The sequence below is a fragment of the Takifugu flavidus genome, chromosome 5, assembly GCF_003711565.1.
Source record: "Takifugu flavidus isolate HTHZ2018 chromosome 5, ASM371156v2, whole genome shotgun sequence".
NCBI classification, from domain to species: Eukaryota; Metazoa; Chordata; class Actinopteri; order Tetraodontiformes; family Tetraodontidae; genus Takifugu; species Takifugu flavidus.
In genome coordinates, this window is record NC_079524.1 from 357158 (window position 1) to 374193 (window position 17036).

General features: G+C 47.1%; 1 protein-coding gene across 1 annotated transcript in view; it reads left to right on the plus strand.

The window, feature by feature from the left end:
- bin3 (bridging integrator 3) overlaps positions 1–17036 on the plus strand; it is a 32175-nt gene that overhangs the window by 2778 nt on the left and 12361 nt on the right. The window contains exons 2-5 of the mRNA XM_057033943.1: positions 5765–5813; positions 6730–6770; positions 10739–10800; positions 13446–13582. Coding sequence (XP_056889923.1) covers positions 5765–5813; positions 6730–6770; positions 10739–10800; positions 13446–13582 — 289 coding nt within the window. The remainder of the gene's footprint in view (positions 1–5764; positions 5814–6729; positions 6771–10738; positions 10801–13445; positions 13583–17036) is intronic.

Consider the following 17036-nt stretch of genomic DNA (forward strand, 5'->3'; position numbering starts at 1 on the left):
GTGAGGGTTAGGGTTAGGGGTTAGACGGTGAGGGTTAGAGGGTGAGGGTTAGAGGGTTAGAGGGTGAGGGTTAGAGGGTTAGGTTAGAGGGTGAGGGTTAGAGGGTGAGGGTTAGAGGGTTAGACGGGGAGGGTTAGAGGGTGAGGGTTAGAGGGTTAGACGGTGAGGGTTAGAGGGTTAGGTTTCTTTCTTGTGTTCTGGCCGAGGTTCTTGTCCTTCACAATTGGACCCCCACTGGAGAGCCGTTAGTGACGGGGGCCTTTTTCTACAAATAATTCACGTCTCCAACCTTTGGGGAAAACGCGACTATGGGGCTGCGTGCCTTATTTGTTGTGCACGTGCGACGTCTGTCTTCGCCCTCCTGCGCACCCACAGGTTCGGCGGCGCCGGTTGGCGGTCTGACGGGGCAGCAGCTGAAAACACTTTGCTGTCTTCCTTTAACCAGCAAGTGATTAAAATGTTTTACCTGCAGGTAAACTCATTTAAAATTCAAATGATGCAAATCTTGGTTTTAAAATTCTGTTGGCATTGCCGATCACGTTTCCCTTGTAGTGTGCAGATTTCCATAAATATTAGATATTCACAAATGTGGGAAAAAGTCAGGAAGAACCCTGGAAGAGCTCTGAACTTTAGCGTGTACGTGCACATGCTGTCAGCGCGCCACATTCCTGGTGTCCTCGTCACACTCGATGCTAATGTGATGATAAGCGCTGTCACTCCTTTTTGCAGAAGAGATCTGCACTCAGGAGGCATCAGAACCCCTCAAAGACTCTTTTATGGGCTTTGCTGACTGATGCATTCTGGGATTCCAACACTTGCTGCGATGACGTGAGAGTTTTGACTTCGGGGTCATCGTCGGAACGGTCCAACTTCCCAACGTCTTCAACTGCTTCTCTGTGCTCCGTGTCCAAGGTCAAGTGCTGCACGGTGCTGCTGATGGCGTACTGGGCTCCAGTTCCAGGGACGCCCCCCCCGGTGCCGAGTGTGTCCGTGGGGAGAAGACTCGTGTCTTTGTTCTTGCTTACGTGCGACTTGATGGTCGTGACGTGTCGCCCGTAACATCAATGATCAGATTGTGTTGCTGACGACCACGTTATTCCATATGTAGCTGCTCCACACGGAACGTTTCGGCCCATTCCGCTTCTCTACTGTTGAAGCTTCCTCCAGATTTGAACCGTTTGGAAATGTGACAACAGGAATACCCGGAAAAACTGGGAAAAACACAGTTTCTCACACTGCAACACAGAAACTTTTAGGTTCCTCTTACACCCCCCCTCTGCCCCCGCCCTCTCCCTCTGCCCCCCCTCTCTCCCTCCCTCTGCCCCTCCTCCCTCTGCCCCCTTTCTCTGCCCCCCCTCTCTAAATTGACCCTGATTCTCAAAGAATCCTACGATCCAAAGAATCTCGGAAGATCAAAGTTATCCACAGCAAGTGAGGAGGCCTTTAGGAAGCATCCAAGTAGGGTTAGAGGGTTAGAGGGTCAGGGTTAGAGGGTTAGAGGGTTAGAGGTTAGAGGGTTAGAGGGTGAGGGTTAGAGGGTGAGGGTTAGAGGGTTAGAGGGTGAGGGTCAGGGTTAGAGGGTTAGAGGGTGAGGGTAGAGGGTTAGACGGGGAGGGTTAGAGGGTGAGGGTTAGAGGGTGAGGGTTAGAGGGTTAGACGGTGAGGGTTAGAGGGTTAGGTTTCTTTCTTGTGTTCTGGCCGAGGTTCTTGTCCTTCACAATTGGACCCCCACTGGAGAGCCGTTAGTGACGGGGGCCTTTTTCTACTAATAATTCACGTCTCCAACCTTTGGGGAAAACGCGACTATGGGGCTGCGTGCCTTATTTGTTGTGCACGTGCGACGTCTGTCTTCGCCCTCCTGCGCACCCACAGGTTCGGCGGCGCCGGTTGGCGGTCTGACGGGGCAGCAGCTGAAAACACTTTGCTGTCTTCCTTTAACCAGCAAGTGATTAAAATGTTTTACCTGCAGGTAAACTCATTTAAAATTCAAATGATGCAAATCTTGGTTTTAAAATTCTGTTGGCATTGCCGATCACGTTTCCCTTGTAGTGTGCAGATTTCCATAAATATTAGATATTCACAAATGTGGGAAAAAGTCAGGAAGAACCCTGGAAGAGCTCCGAACTTTAGCGTGTACGTGCACATGCTGTCAGCGCGCCACATTCCTGGTGTCCTCGTCACACTCGATGCTAATGTGATGATAAGCGCTGTCACTCCTTTTTGCAGAAGAGATCTGCACTCAGGAGGCATCAGAACCCCTCAAAGACTCTTTTATGGGCTTTGCTGACTGATGCATTCTGGGATTCCAACACTTGCTGCGATGACGTGAGAGTTTTGACTTCGGGGTCATCGTCGGAACGGTCCAACTTCCCAACGTCTTCAACTGCTTCTCTGTGCTCCGTGTCCAAGGTCAAGTGCTGCACGGTGCTGCTGATGGCGTACTGGGCTCCAGTTCCAGGGACGCCCCCCCCGGTGCCGAGTGTGTCCGTGGGGAGAAGACTCGTGTCTTTGTTCTTGCTTACGTGCGACTTGATGGTCGTGACGTGTCGCCCGTAACATCAATGATCAGATTGTGTTGCTGACGACCACGTTATTCCATATGTAGCTGCTCCACACGGAACGTTTCGGCCCATTCCGCTTCTCTACTGTTGAAGCTTCCTCCAGATTTGAACCGTTTGGAAATGTGACAACAGGAATACCCGGAAAAACTGGGAAAAACAGTTTCTCACACTGCAACACAGAAACTTTTAGGTTCCTCTTACACCCCCCCTCTGCCCCCGCCCTCTCCTCTGCCCCCCCTCTCTCCCTCCCTCTGCCCCTCCTCCCTCTGCCCCCTTTCTCTGCCCCCCCTCTCTAAATTGACCCTGATTCTCAAAGAATCCTACGATCCAAAGAATCTCGGAAGATCAAAGTTATCCACAGCAAGTGAGGAGGCCTTTAGGAAGCATCCGAGTAGGGTTAGAGGGTTAGAGGGTCAGGGTTAGAGGGTTAGAGGGTTAGAGGGTTAGAGGGTCAGGGTTAGAGGGTCAGGGTTAGCACCCTAACCCACCACGGTTTTAGCACCACGGTATAGCCACCACAGTTTAGCCACCACGGTTTAGCCACCACGGTATAGCCACCACGGTTTAGCCACCACGGTATAGCCACCACGGTTTAGCCACCACGGTATAGCCACCACGGTTTAGCCACCACGGTATAGCCACCACGGTTTAGCCACCACGGTATAGCCACCACGGTATAGCCACCACGGTTTAGCCACCACGGTATAGCCACCACGGTTTAGCCACCACGGTATAGCCACCACGGTATAGCCACCACGGTTAGCCACCACGGTATAGCCACCACGGTATAGCCACCACGGTTAGCCACCACGGTATAGCCACCACGGTATAGCCACCACGGTTTAGCCACCACGGTATAGCCACCACGGTATAGCCACCACGGTATAGCCACCACGGTTTAGCCACCACGGTATAGCCACCACGGTATAGCCACCACGGTATAGCCACCACGGTTTAGCCACCACGGTTTAGCCGTGTGTTCTGAATGAGCCATACGCACCACAATCCTGTATCGTGGAGGTCGGATTCTTCTAGATGTGGCCTGAGCGGGAATATACAGTCGTGGCTTCCCGTGGCTCTGGTCATGTGGTGGTGCTAACCCTTTCACAATTTTGGACATTGTTAAAGCTAAGAAGACTATTTTCTGGAGTAGGTGGCAATGTTTCATTATTATACCCCTCAGATCTTAATAAAGGAACTAATCCAGTTTAAAATCTTCATGGTTTTGTGCAGTTTGTGTTGAAAAATGAAATCAGAGATTGATCCAACTGTGAACTTCAAGACACCTCTGTAGCTTTGAGCTAATGAGCTACAACATGTGGACCAGCTGAGGAGACCATGAATGGTGCTCTGGGTTAGAGCTTCAGTGGGTCTGTGATGGGGGTGGGGGGTGCAGGTCCCATGGTGCCCAACTGGATTTGGTTCTGGGGAACGTTGTAGCTGGACAATGTCTTTGTCAGGCTGCTGGTTTTTGCCCTCCTACGACTGCTGGTCCCCCCCCCCCCCCTTCCAGTGCCTTCGTAGAACAGGTTCTTTATGATGGTCAAACAGCGCTCTTCTTTTTACCTGGTATCTAGAGGTACCATCTGGCGCCATGTTCTTTCCCACCTCGACACACCTCAAATGACGACGCCTTGGGTGAGTCAAAGTAAATACTACAGCTGAAAGGACTAAACGGGCCATGGCAACCGTGTGCTTGTTAGGGCAGGTGGCACCACCTCCACGTGCACACTGGAAGTTAGGAAGCCTTTTTTAAGTAACCCTAAATGTCACCCTAATTAGCATGCACACATCCTGGTGCGCAGAGCTTCCCAGTTTATAGATGGATTCATTCGTTTAGATGTGGCGTTGCATGTATGAACGGGATGGACTGACTGTGGCGCCGCCCTGACCCATGTGAACGCTGCAGTTTATCTGTCTGACTGAAATAACGGGAACAGTTTTGAACAAGGTTTAAGGACATTTTCACAAGTTTTCAGCAACCTCAGGCCTGGGCGAGTCACGTTGCAGCGGTGCTGGGAACCGAGATCCAGACCTTCCAGGAGCAGAGTCTCATGGCTTCAGCAGGAGCTTTAGCCTTGGTGGCCGACGTAGACCTTGGATGTTTGACCTTTGATCTTCCAGGATCAAAGCCAAGCCGAGGGGGCGCGAATCATGAAGCAAGCTTCTGTGTTGTCTAACCTTGTATTTCTACTGCCCACTATACTCGTGGCGTAAGTCACAGTTTGTGGGGAAATGACCTGCCTAGTGGTCGTCTGTCCCCTCCGAGGGCTTTTTTTCCTAGTTTATAATAGTCATCTGCTAATTTGGTGTGTAGGCCCTAATGAGTAAGCAGTTTAAGAGCTGAAGATCAACTCGGGGCCCTCTTGTGGAGAAGCATATGAACCCAGCTGCTAAAGCAAATGAAGTGGTAATACCTGTGTCACTGGCGTAATTGACCATGCTGAGATCTGTGATGGAGCTGTCATCAGAAGGTGTACCCCCACGCATCAGCGGCATTCCCTGGTTGCACAATAAGGCGCCACATCACACCCTGTCTTTCCCATCTCATTAGCGACACACCTTTCTTTTGACGCAGCTGCTACCTCGCCCTGCCTGTCAGCGCTAACTGTCCATCATGGGGCTGAGATTCCAGGCTATTAGAGCACATCAATGACAGCCTACAGCCGGCACATTGGCAACGCATTGGCTTCCCTTTTTTGGATTCCCAAAGCGCTTGAGCTCGGGATCAGTTTATCAAGGCAAGAGGCACGCTTTTGAAATAAGGATAAAAGCTTGTGTTTTAACTAAGCAGGAACTTTTATTTTAGCTACAGTGAAGATGTCAGCGTATTGTTTGAAAAGTGAAGAAAAGTTCTCCAAATTTACTGCACTAAAACTAATGTGTTTTGTTGGATTCTTTTGTGAGATTCATTGCAATGATGACACATTTCCATAAGTAAGGTGTGTACATGCTATGCCATTTTTGTGTTTTTTGAAATATATCGAAGAACAGGCTACATGAGCGACATCCATGTGTAATGGTGACATGGCTTTGACTGTCACCTCCATAGCAGCAATCTAAAGCTTCACATGGCCTGTGAAGTGATCTGTGATCCCAGGAGGATCTCCTCGGCCTTTACCCCTGTAGCTGCCTGTAATTAGCCGTCATTAGCCGCCACGTTAGCTTTCCTGTTGCTCATGTGTTTCATTTCTGACTTGCAGGATCCCTTTCAAGATCGGACAGCCCAAGAAGCAGATCGTCTCTAAAACAGTAAGTCGCCCACAGAAAAATGTTTTACTCACAAATCCAAATCCAGGATTTACAATGTTAGACCCAACAATAATTAAAATGGTAAAGGTTAAGCGGTAGATGTTACCCATTTGAAACTGGTTTCTACAGTCTAAATAATGTCATCCGAGGGCCTCACCAAAGCCCCTGATTAGCTGGCTGAAGCATGCAAGGGGGCAGAGGTGGTTACCTTGAAGTGACAGCCGGTGGGTGTTCTTGCTGGAGAAAATCGCTTCCAGTGTAATGGCTCTGTGGCCCAGCAGTCATTGTCGGGACCAGGGTTCTCGGCTGTTTTAGGCTAAACCAGGGAGTGGGTTAAAGGCCCATTTTGATGATCCATGAGTCGGCAACCTTCCTCGTAGTTTTAGCCTTTGCTTCAATCTAGGAGCCCGCGAAACCACCAAACAGGAAGTGGTGCTGCCTCTGTAACTAACTGTCGGTACTTCAGAGAAATGTTTGATCAGTTTCACCTCGTGTGTTTGACATAACAGACGCATTTTACCTTTCTTTGCTGCAGGACTGGACGTATTTACAGCTTTGTGCTCTCTTTAAGTCTTTTATGCTGGAGACTGGATCACCTGTTAACTCCTGATGCTAAACAGTTGGTCCAGAACACAAAGCTAATCCCCACAACTTCATTCCTGGTTGCTCTTCCAAATCTTACAACGTATATGACCAGTGTGGCCACTTCTTTATTTTAGTTAGGGTTGGATGCCTAAATGTCCCTGATCCCCCTGCTAAACCTTAGAAACATCCACGAGTCCTCCTTGAGCAAAGATCATGTCGCTGGTCATTGAACAACCAGGTGCAGGTTATTCAAAATCAGCTCTTTACTGTGTTCTGTGTCATGTGGTTTCTGAATATTGACATTAAAAGTAATTAGAGCCTCTCTTTTTAGGTAGAAAGAGATTTTGAAAGAGAATATGACAAGCTTCAAAAGTAAGTATGCACATGTTGAAGTAAGTCCAGTTTTAAAAAGTGACAACTTGGTTTATGCTTTATATCTTTAATGCAGGTTACAACTACAGAGATACACTCTCAATTCCCTTTATTGTTGCAGTAAAGGTTAGGATTAGGGTCAGAATTAGGGTCAGGGTTAGGGTCAGGGTTATGTAATGTCAGGGTCAGGGTTAGGGTTATGTAATGTTAGAGTTAGGGTCAGGGTCAAGGTTAGGGTCAAGGTTAGGGTTAGGGTTATGTAATGTCAGGGTTAGGGTCACGGTTAGGGTCAAGGTTAGGGTCAGGGTTATGTAATGTCAGGGTTAGGGTCAGGGTTAGGGTTATGTAATGTTAGAGTTAGGGTTAGGGTCAGGGTCAGGGTTAGGGTCAAGGTTAGGGTTATGTAATGTCAGGGTTAGGGTCACGGTTAGGGTCAGGGTCAAGGTTAGGGTTATGTAATGTCAGGGTTAGGGTTAGTACATACCAGAATGGGTTAGGGTTAGGGTTAGTACATACCAGAATGGGTTAGGGTTAGTACATACCAGAATGGGTTAGGGTTAGGGTTAGTACATACCAGAATGGGTTAGGGATAGGGTTAGTACATACCAGAATGGGTTAGGGTTAGGGTTAGTACATACCGGAATGGGTTAGGGTTAGTACATACCAAAATGGGTTAGGGTTAGTACATACCAGAATGGGTTAGGGTTAGTACATACCAGAATGGGTTAGGGTTAGGGTTAGTACATACCAGAATGGGTTAGGGTTAGTACATACCAGAATGGGTTAGGGTTAGTACATACCAGAATGGGTTAGGGTTAGTACATACCAGAATGGGTTAGGGTTAGTACATACCGGAATGGGTTAGGGTTAGGGTTAGTACATACCAGAATGGGTTAGGGATAGGGTTAGTACATACCAGAATGGGTTAGGGTTAGTACATACCAGAATGGGTTAGGGTTAGTACATACCAGAATGGGTTAGGGTTAGTACATACCAGAATGGGTTAGGGTTAGGGTTAGTACATACCGGAATGGGTTAGGGTTAGGGTTAGTACATACCAGAATGGGTTAGGGTTAGTACATACCAGAATGGGTTAGGGTTAGTACATACCAGAATGGGTTAGGGTTAGTACATACCGGAATGGGTTAGGGTTAGGGTTAGTACATACCAGAATGGGTTAGGGATAGGGTTAGTACATACCAGAATGGGTTAGGGTTAGTACATACCAGAATGGGTTAGGGTTAGTACATACCAGAATGGGTTAGGGTTAGTACATACCAGAATGGGTTAGGGTTAGGGTTAGTACATACCGGAATGGGTTAGGGTTAGGGTTAGTACATACCAGAATGGGTTAGGGTTAGTACATACCAGAATGGGTTAGGGTTAGTACATACCAGAATGGGTTAGGGTTAGTACATACCGGAATGGGTTAGGGTTAGGGTTAGTACATACCAGAATGGGTTAGGGATAGGGTTAGTACATACCAGAATGGGTTAGGGTTAGTACATACCAGAATGGGTTAGGGTTAGTACATACCAGAATGGATTAGGGTTAGGGTTAGTACATACCAGAATGGGTTAGGGTTAGGGTTAGTACATACCGGAATGGGTTAGGGTTAGGGTTAGTACATACCAGAATGTCCCCCAGGCAGGGTGATGAGGGACCACACAATCCCGTCACTGGGGTAGCAGCACGCCACAGACGGGCTCACCTGGTGTGGCGCAGCATTTAGGAAAGGGTCCATTGCTCTTCCATATGTGCTGTTCCATATGGGCTGTTCCATATGTGCTCTTTCATATGGGCTGTTCCATATGTGCTCTTCCATATGTGCTGTTCCATATGTGCTGTTCCATATGTGCTGTTCCATATGGGCTCTTCCATATGGGCTCTTCCATATGGGCTGTTTCATATGTGCTGTTCCATATGGCTGTTCCATATGGGCTGTTCCATATGTGCTGTTCCATATGGGCTGTTCCATATGGGCTGTTCCATATGTGCTGTTCCATATGGGCTCTTCCATATGTGCTCTTCCATATGGGCTGTTCCATATGGGCTGTTCCATATGGGCTGTTCCATATGTGCTGTTCCATATGGGCTGTTCCATATGTGCTGTTCCATATGGGCTGTTCCATATGTGCTGTTCCATATGTGCTGTTCCATATGGGCTGTTCCATATGTGCTGTTCCATATGTGCTGTTCCATATGGGCTGTTCCATATGGGCTGTTCCATATGTGCTGTTCCATATGGGCTGTTCCATATGTGCTCTTCCATATGTGCTCTTCCATATGGGCTGTTCCATATGGGCTGTTCCATATGGGCTGTTCCATATGTGCTGTTCCATATGGGCTGTTCCATATGTGCTGTTCCATATGGGCTGTTCCATATGTAGAGGCACATTCGGGTGAGTGGCAGCCCACTCTGGCCCACCAATAACCCTTTTTTCTTCTTTTAAACTGTTCCGTTACCTCGCCAGGCACGGGCACAGCTCATTGGTCGGCTTGTTCTTCTCTAATGCACGCCGGTTTTTAGCTCCTCGTTAGGTTCTTGTCTCTGAAACAGCAAACATGTTCCAATTAGGCTGACGACCTCGGGGTGCGTGGAACAGCAGGTTGACCCGCTGTGACTGCTGTGGTCCTTCTGCTTCTTTAATCTTGTTGCTGCTTCTTCAGCCTCCACGAACCGGCTTCATTTACATCCACTTATGTCCCTTTTAGGCTTTTCTTCCATACACTCGGTTCTTTCAGGCCCCAAGTGAAGTCCGACAAATTAGCATGATTCCTCCATTTCTTCTTATGTTGAAGTGAAGCCTATTTAAATTTCATAATCAAGTTGCAGCTTCCACAGCGGCGTTGGATGAATCTTGAGCTCAACTATTGATTCCAGACAAATCTGAAAAGTCTTTCCTCCCTAATAGTTACATTTTATAGCGAGCGTTCCCTCCCAGGTAATCATAAAGGGGCTCTTCTTGTATCCATAATGATGATCATTAACTGAATCCTATGTGCTCCTCTTATGTGTTGAGTTTTAAATATGGATGAAAATGACTGTAAACTTAAGTGAATGCTAATGTGAGAGCCAGTTAAATCTTGCTGATGGGAGAAGGCTCAACACTGGTGTGGAGATGAACCTGACAGAGGGAACAATAGTGTATGAAGTTGCATCATTTATCTGAAAATGGCATTTTTGCAACAGCCTCCATCTGGTCTGTAGTGAAATTGAATAAAATGACAATCAAAGGGATGTAGATAATCTAAAAAGTTCTTTTTCATAGGCTCCAGATCCTCCAGCTTTACAGTCACATTTTATTTGAATTTAACAAATTAGTGAATACTATCAAAAACACACATCTATATATATAAGTGTATATTTGTATGTATATATGTATGACAAGAACATCACAGATGAACGTTATTGCAGCATATATGTGCAGCTCTATCAACTGTGTGTGCATCGGTGCCTGGTTAATATAACCTGGTTCATATAGTCCCACAAAAATACAGGCAACAATAAAACACCAACTAAAACGCTAATGAAAGCACACATTTGCCTTTTCATCACACCGGGATGTGACTGCAGTCTCGGGGGACATTCTAAACTCCTCTTTTGCCTTAATTGATAGAATAAATGGGGTGTTTTCAGCTTTCATCGTCTGCTAATCGCCATTCAAACAGCCATCAATTGAATATGTGCAGTGGGATGATTGAAGACATCATTTGAACAAAAATGTATTTGACAGTAACAAAATGGATCTGCGGTATTATCAGTTAACACACATAATAAAATCTGATGTGGAATCAATGAAATGTACCATGTTTTTGCCTTCTTTATTCTTTTCGTGGTTAAACTGGGACATTAAAAATGTCCCAATCAAATCTGGTGACGGCAGTTTTTCCTGTCGGTATTTCGGCTCTTTTTGGGGCTACAAACACACAACTTGCTGACAGTCATCATTGTTCTCTTCTTTTAGGCTGGAAGATCAGACAAAAAAGCTTCACAAGGACATGAAGAAAAGCACGGAGGCTGATTTAGGTCTGTTACCAGCGCGTGCATTGATCTGTGCCTGCTCACCAACATACGTGATGTTGGCAGCTTTATTGAGGATTTCAGGGTCTCCCAACCGTCGGCGCTCTTGGTTTGTGTTAAAATTAGAAGAGCGCGTGCTGACATTTGTCCTAATGTTACAGGTTTGTTGTTTCTTGACTTCCTGCTTGGTTTGCTTCTATAGTTTTGGGGTATTTGTTCTGGTTTTTGTTGAGTTTTTCACTTTGCCTTATTTTTTCTTTTTGAGTGGAGTGTCTGGGAGACGGCGGTAGACATGGCCTGTGGTTAACAGTCAGCTGTGGGGGTGGAGGAGTAGCAGCCTTCTTCATTTCCTCTGCTTTGTGCTCTGGAATATGGATGTCTGCATCATCAAAGCATCGTAGCTGTCAGGTCCTCATTATCGTTAATGAATTCCATCTGTTGCGCAGGTTCACGTTTCCACCAGCTGATACGAGACAAAGAGCTGGACCTTCCTGGGATGCTGCTCACTTGATAAAATGGTGTTTGAGATGATCTGCAATATATAGAAATCTGTTCAAATCAGGTGCTGAGGGACCAGACGTACTTACACACTGCTATCCCAAATAACGGGAATAATATTTAATACCACAAGGAGGAAGGCCACACGCAGTAGTTGATTGGTTGGAAATTGGTCTTCAGACATGCAAGGTGGTCTGAAGAGGAGCCAGATCTTCCCCAAGTCCATTTTCACCACAGCCGCTGCCCCCGACCTGAAGCTCATTTATTTGGAATGTGAAGGGTTAGGGTCAGGATCAGGGTTAGGGTTAGGGTCAAGATCAGGGGTTAGGGTCAGGGTCAGGGTTAGGGTCAGGATCAGGGGTCAGGATCAGGGGTTAGGGTCAGGATCAGGGTTAGGGTCAGGATCAGGGGTTAGGGTCAGGATCAGGTTAGGGTCAGGATCAGGGTTAGGGTTAGGGTCAAGATCAGGGGTTAGGGTCAGGGGTCAGGATCAGGGGTCAGGATCAGGGTTAGGGTCAGGGTCAGGATCAGGGGTTAGGGTCAGGATCAGGGTTACGGTCAGGATCAGGGTTACGGTCAGGATCAGGGTTAGGGTCAGGATCAGGATCAGGGTTAGGGTTAGGGTCAGATCAGGGGTTAGGGTCAGGGTTAGGGTCAGGATCAGGGGTTAGGGTCAGGGTTAGGGTCAGGATCAGGGGTTAGGGTCAGGATCAGGGGTCAGGATCAGGGTTAGGGTCAGGATCAGGGGTTAGGGTCAGGATCAGGGTTAGGGTCAGGGGTTAGGGTCAGGATCAGTGGTTAGGGTCAGGATCAGGGTTAGGGTCAGGGTTAGGGTCAGGATCAGGGTTAGGGTCAGGTCAGGATCAGGGTTAGGGTCAGGGTCAACCCTTCACAGTCTGATGTGGGCTCAGTGTCCGTTAGCAGTCAGTGGTGCCGTCATTGCTGGTTCATTGCAAACATTTGTGCTACTGCTAAATATGCTAATGAGACTGTGCCAATCTGCTCATTTTCTTTATTTTAGCCCTAAAACTTCACTATTTTCATCCTCGCACAAGTTTCCACTCATTAAATGTTTTCATGTTTACTTTCATTCAAAACCATTCGACCAGTGATTTAGAGAAGCCGTCCTTTACATCACACATGGACTGTAACAGGACTGTTATTACGGTCCTGTAATAACGGTCCTGTAATAACGGTCTTGTAATAACGGTCTTGTAATAACGGTCTTGTAATAACGGTCCTGTAATAACGGTCCTGTAATAACGGTCTTGTAATAACGGTCTTGTAATAACGGTCTTGTAATAACGGTCCTGTAATAACGGTCCTGTAATAACGGTCTTGTAATAACGGTCCTGTAATAACGGTCCTGTAATAACAGTCCTGTAATAACGTAATAACGGTCCTGTAATAACGGTCCGTAATAACAGTCCTGTAATAACGGTCCTGTAATAACGGTCCTGTAATAACGTAATAACGGTCCTGTAATAACGGTCCTGTAATAACGGTCCTGTAATAACAGTCCTGTAATAACGTAATAACGGTCCTGTAATAACGGTCCTGTAATAACGTAATAACGGTCCTGTAATAACGGTCCTGTAATAACGGTTCTGTAATAACGGTCCTGTAATAACGGTCCTGTAGTAACAGTCCTGTAATAACGTAATAACGGTCCTGTAATAGCGGTCCTGTAATAACGGTCCTGTAAAACGCTCTTGTTATTATGCTCCTGGTCCGGATCCTGGTCCAGACCTTGGTTCAGACCCTGTTGAAAATGTTTTGGGTTCAGCATCATTCCAAACGTGTGTTTGGTGAAAACCAGCAGCACCTCAGTGAAAGATCAGCCTCAGCCACAGAGGAGCCCGGTGGAGGCATCTGAACCAGGATCTGCACTAGGGTCTGGACCAGGGTCTGGGTCAGGATCTGCATCAGGGTCTGGACCAGGTCTGGGTCAGGATCTGCATCAGGGTCTGGACCAGGGTCTGGGCCAGGATCTGGACCAGGGTGGACCAGGGTCTGGGCCCTGATGCAGATCCTGGTTCAGATGCCCTCTCAGACCACCTCTGACCTGACATGATGCTTTAGAGGGTTTCTCATGTGTCTCAGGCGTGTTTGTCGTTTTACATCCGTGTAAAAGTCAACTGTGTGTGTTTCAGCCATGTCCAAAGCAGCAGTGAAGATCTCTACAGACCTGCTGAGTAACCCGCTGTGTGAGCAGGACCAGACCTTCCTGGAGTCCATGACTGCTTTAGATACAGCCATGAAGAGGATGGACTCTTTCAACCAGGAGAAGGTCAGACCTGGCAAGGCCTCCATGTCCAGTAGATCCCCTGGTTCCCTGGGATCATTTATGATCTCCTTCAATCTGAAGTAGGAGGAAACTTTGAAATGTAAAGGTTGATATTGTGCGTTGGAAGCTGCGAGATGCTTCTGCATCTTCTCTCTATTAGCTTGTTTAGCTTTGAAAAGGCATCTGATCAGGTCTGTTGAGGAATTTGATAAATCCCTGATCAAACCAACGCATAGGCAGGATGGTGGGCTCTTGGTTAGCAATATTAGGGTTCCTTCTGATGAGGGTTAGGGTTAGTTAAGATTAGGGTTAGTTAAGGTTAGGGTTTGTTCGGGTTAGTTAAAGTTAGGGTTGTTGGGGTCAGGGTTAGGGTCAGGGTTTGTTAGGGTTAGGGTTGTTGGGGTCAGAGTTAGTTAGGGTTAGTCAGGGTTGTTAGGGTCAGGGTTAGTTAAGGTTAGGGTTAGAGTTGGGATTAGTTAGAGTTAGGATTAGTTAGTTTTGTGCTACGGGTTAACTTTACACAGGGTTAGGGTTAGGGTCGTAAGATGGGTCGTAAAACACACCTTACAGTAAAAACGCCTCGTTTTATTTGCTGGTCCCGTTCCGGATTTGGAAGAGTCTTTGCCAAAGGTAGTTTTAAAGTGGATCACACGAGTGGATCCTTGGGGCCATGTGGAGTCGATGGACAAACTTCAGCAGAAAACTCCACATTGTGCTCAGTCGGTGTTTTCCTGACTGCTGCCGGGGCTGTTTTTACATTTCTTTTCTTACACTTGTAATTTAGAAGGACTTTATAACCTTTGTGACCCTTTTGGAGAAAATGAGCCCCTTTCAGGAAGTGAAGCCTTTATTCCACCGTTTTAGGAAAATGTCACGATTCTCCGGCACGTTTGGTTCCTGGAAGTTGACGTGGATCATCTCATCTCACATTTATGTCAGATTACAGAATAATGGAACCTCGGCTGCTGCCACATGACGAGTGGCAGCAGGGTTAGGGTTGGTTAGGGTTGGGGTTAGTGTTAGTTAGGGTTAGTGCTGATTAGGGTTGGTTAGGGTAAGTGTTAGTTGGGCTTAGGGTTGGTTAGGGTTAGTGTTAGTTGGGTTAGGGTTAGTGCTGGTTAGGGTTAGTGTTAGGGTTTGTTAGGGTTAGTGCTGGCTAGGGTTGGTTAGGGTTAGTTATGGTTAGTTGGGGTAGTGCTGGTTAGTGTTAGTTATGGTTATGGTTAGTGAGTGTTATGTTAGTTAGGGTTAGTTATGGGCAGGGCTAGTGTTGGTTAGGGTTAGTTGGGGTTAGTGTTAGTTAGGGTTAGTTGGGGTTAGTGTTATGGTTAGTTATTGTTAGTGCTGGTTAGGGTTGGTCGGTGTTAGTTATGGTTAGTTAGTGATATGGTTAGTGTTGGGTTAGTTAGGGTTATGGTTAGTTGATGTTAGTGTTATTTAGGGTTTGTGTTAGTTATGGTTAGTGTTAGTTATGGTTAGTTAGTGTTAGGGTTAGTTATGGTCAGGGTTAGTGTTGGTTAGGGTTAGTTGGGGTAATTGTTAGTTCGTTCGTTAGACCCCGTTCGTTCGTTAGACCTCCTTCATTCGTTAGACCTCCTTCATTCGTTAGACCTCCTTCATTCGTTAGACCTCGTTCGTTCGTTAGACCCCGTTCATTCGTTAGACCTCCTTCATTCGTTAGACCCTGTTCGTTCGTTAGACCTCCTTCATTCGTTAGACCTCCTTCGTTCGTTAGACCCCGTTCGTTCATTAGACCTCGTTCATTCGTTAGATCCCGTTTGTTCGTTAGACCCCGTTCATTCGTTAGACCTCCTTCGTTCGTTAGACCCCGTTCGTTCGTTACACCTCCTTCATTCGTTAGACCCTGTTCGTTCGTTAGACCCCGTTCATTCGTTAGACCCCGTTCATTCGTTAGACCTCCTTCGTTCGTTAGACCCTGTTCGTTCGTTAGACCCCGTTCGTTCGTTAGACCTCCTTCATTCGTTAGACCCCGTTCATTCGTTAGACCTCCTTCATTCGTTAGACCCCGTTCATTCGTTAGACCTTGTTCATTCGTTAGACCCCGTTCATTCGTTAGACCTTGTTCATTCGTTGGACCTCGTTTATTCGTTAGACCTGGTTTATTCGTTAATTACACGTCCCCCTGGTTAATGTTGCCTTTAATCTCTTTTGCTTTCTCATGCAAACATCTGTTAGTTTATCACTTTTGTGTGTTTCATACTTACGTGTTTCTCATCTCAGTCATAACCGCTCCATGTTTTTAAATTGGGCTTATTTTTTACCACGTGTATCACCTGACCCTAACCCTAACCTGACCCTTACCCTAACCTGACCCTAACCTGACCCTAACCCTAACCCTAACCTGACCCTAACCCTAACCCTAACCTGACCCTGACCCTAACCTGACCCTGACCCTAACCTGACCCTGACCCTAACCTGACCCTGACCCTAACCTGACCCTAACCCTAACCCGACCCTGACCCTGACCCTAACCCTAACCTGACCCTGACCCTAACCCTAACCTGACCCTAACCCTAACCTGACCCTAACCCCACGTGCTTCCTCTACCAACTGAAGAGTGTCTGTGCTTTGGGAATCATTCTGGGATGGAGGAACGTGGAGAAGTGTCCTTTTGCCTGGTTACAGTGTGTGCTGTTATTAGCAACACGTAGCCCCTTAATGAAGGAGGACATCAAGCCTTTGCTTGGTTTTTGACTCCTCCAGGCCACCGTAGTCGTGGCTGGCAATAGAGAAGTCATCAGTCAGCCCCGGCTTGGTTGTTATTCTGGCTTTTTGCTCGCTGAACTTACGTTTTTGTAACTGAACTAACCCTTTTTTCAGGCAGGTTTACTTTTACACCTGTAGAGCGCAACAGTTGCATTGATGTGGTTGTATTTCTTCTACTCTTGGATCCAGGTGGGATATTGACAGCCACACCGGATTTTCTCTAGATTTCTTTCAGGCTCGCTAGATAAAACTCACCCACCTTAGCACAATGTTCGGTCCAGGCTTCTGCGGAGCCGTGTGGCTCTCTGTTGTTGGGTGGCTAAAAGGGAGCTGAAGGCAAAATAGCGATTGTGAGAAGTTTTTGGTCAGTGTGCTGTGTGAAATATCACCTTGGGTTTGCTAGGTGTCTAAAATCTCGCTCACTCACAGCACTATATTAGCTTCTCCCTTCAAGCTGATTGTTGATTGTGCAAAACCTATTGCTTTAGCAGAAGAGACACAAAAGCATGCACCCTTTGCTCTTCTCCATGTTGAGACGAGATGTTCTGCCGCAGGGCCCACAACTGAGAGAGCCAGCACATGAAACGTGCAGCGATAATGAAGGCAGCAGTGGCCCAGGTCTGTGTGTTTATTTCTGGGGCTGAGGAGGGTGCACAGCCCCGCCGGCACACTGCTGCTGAAGCTGAGCCCCAGTGTAGATGGCAGCAGAGCAGGAGAGGATGCTCCGTTT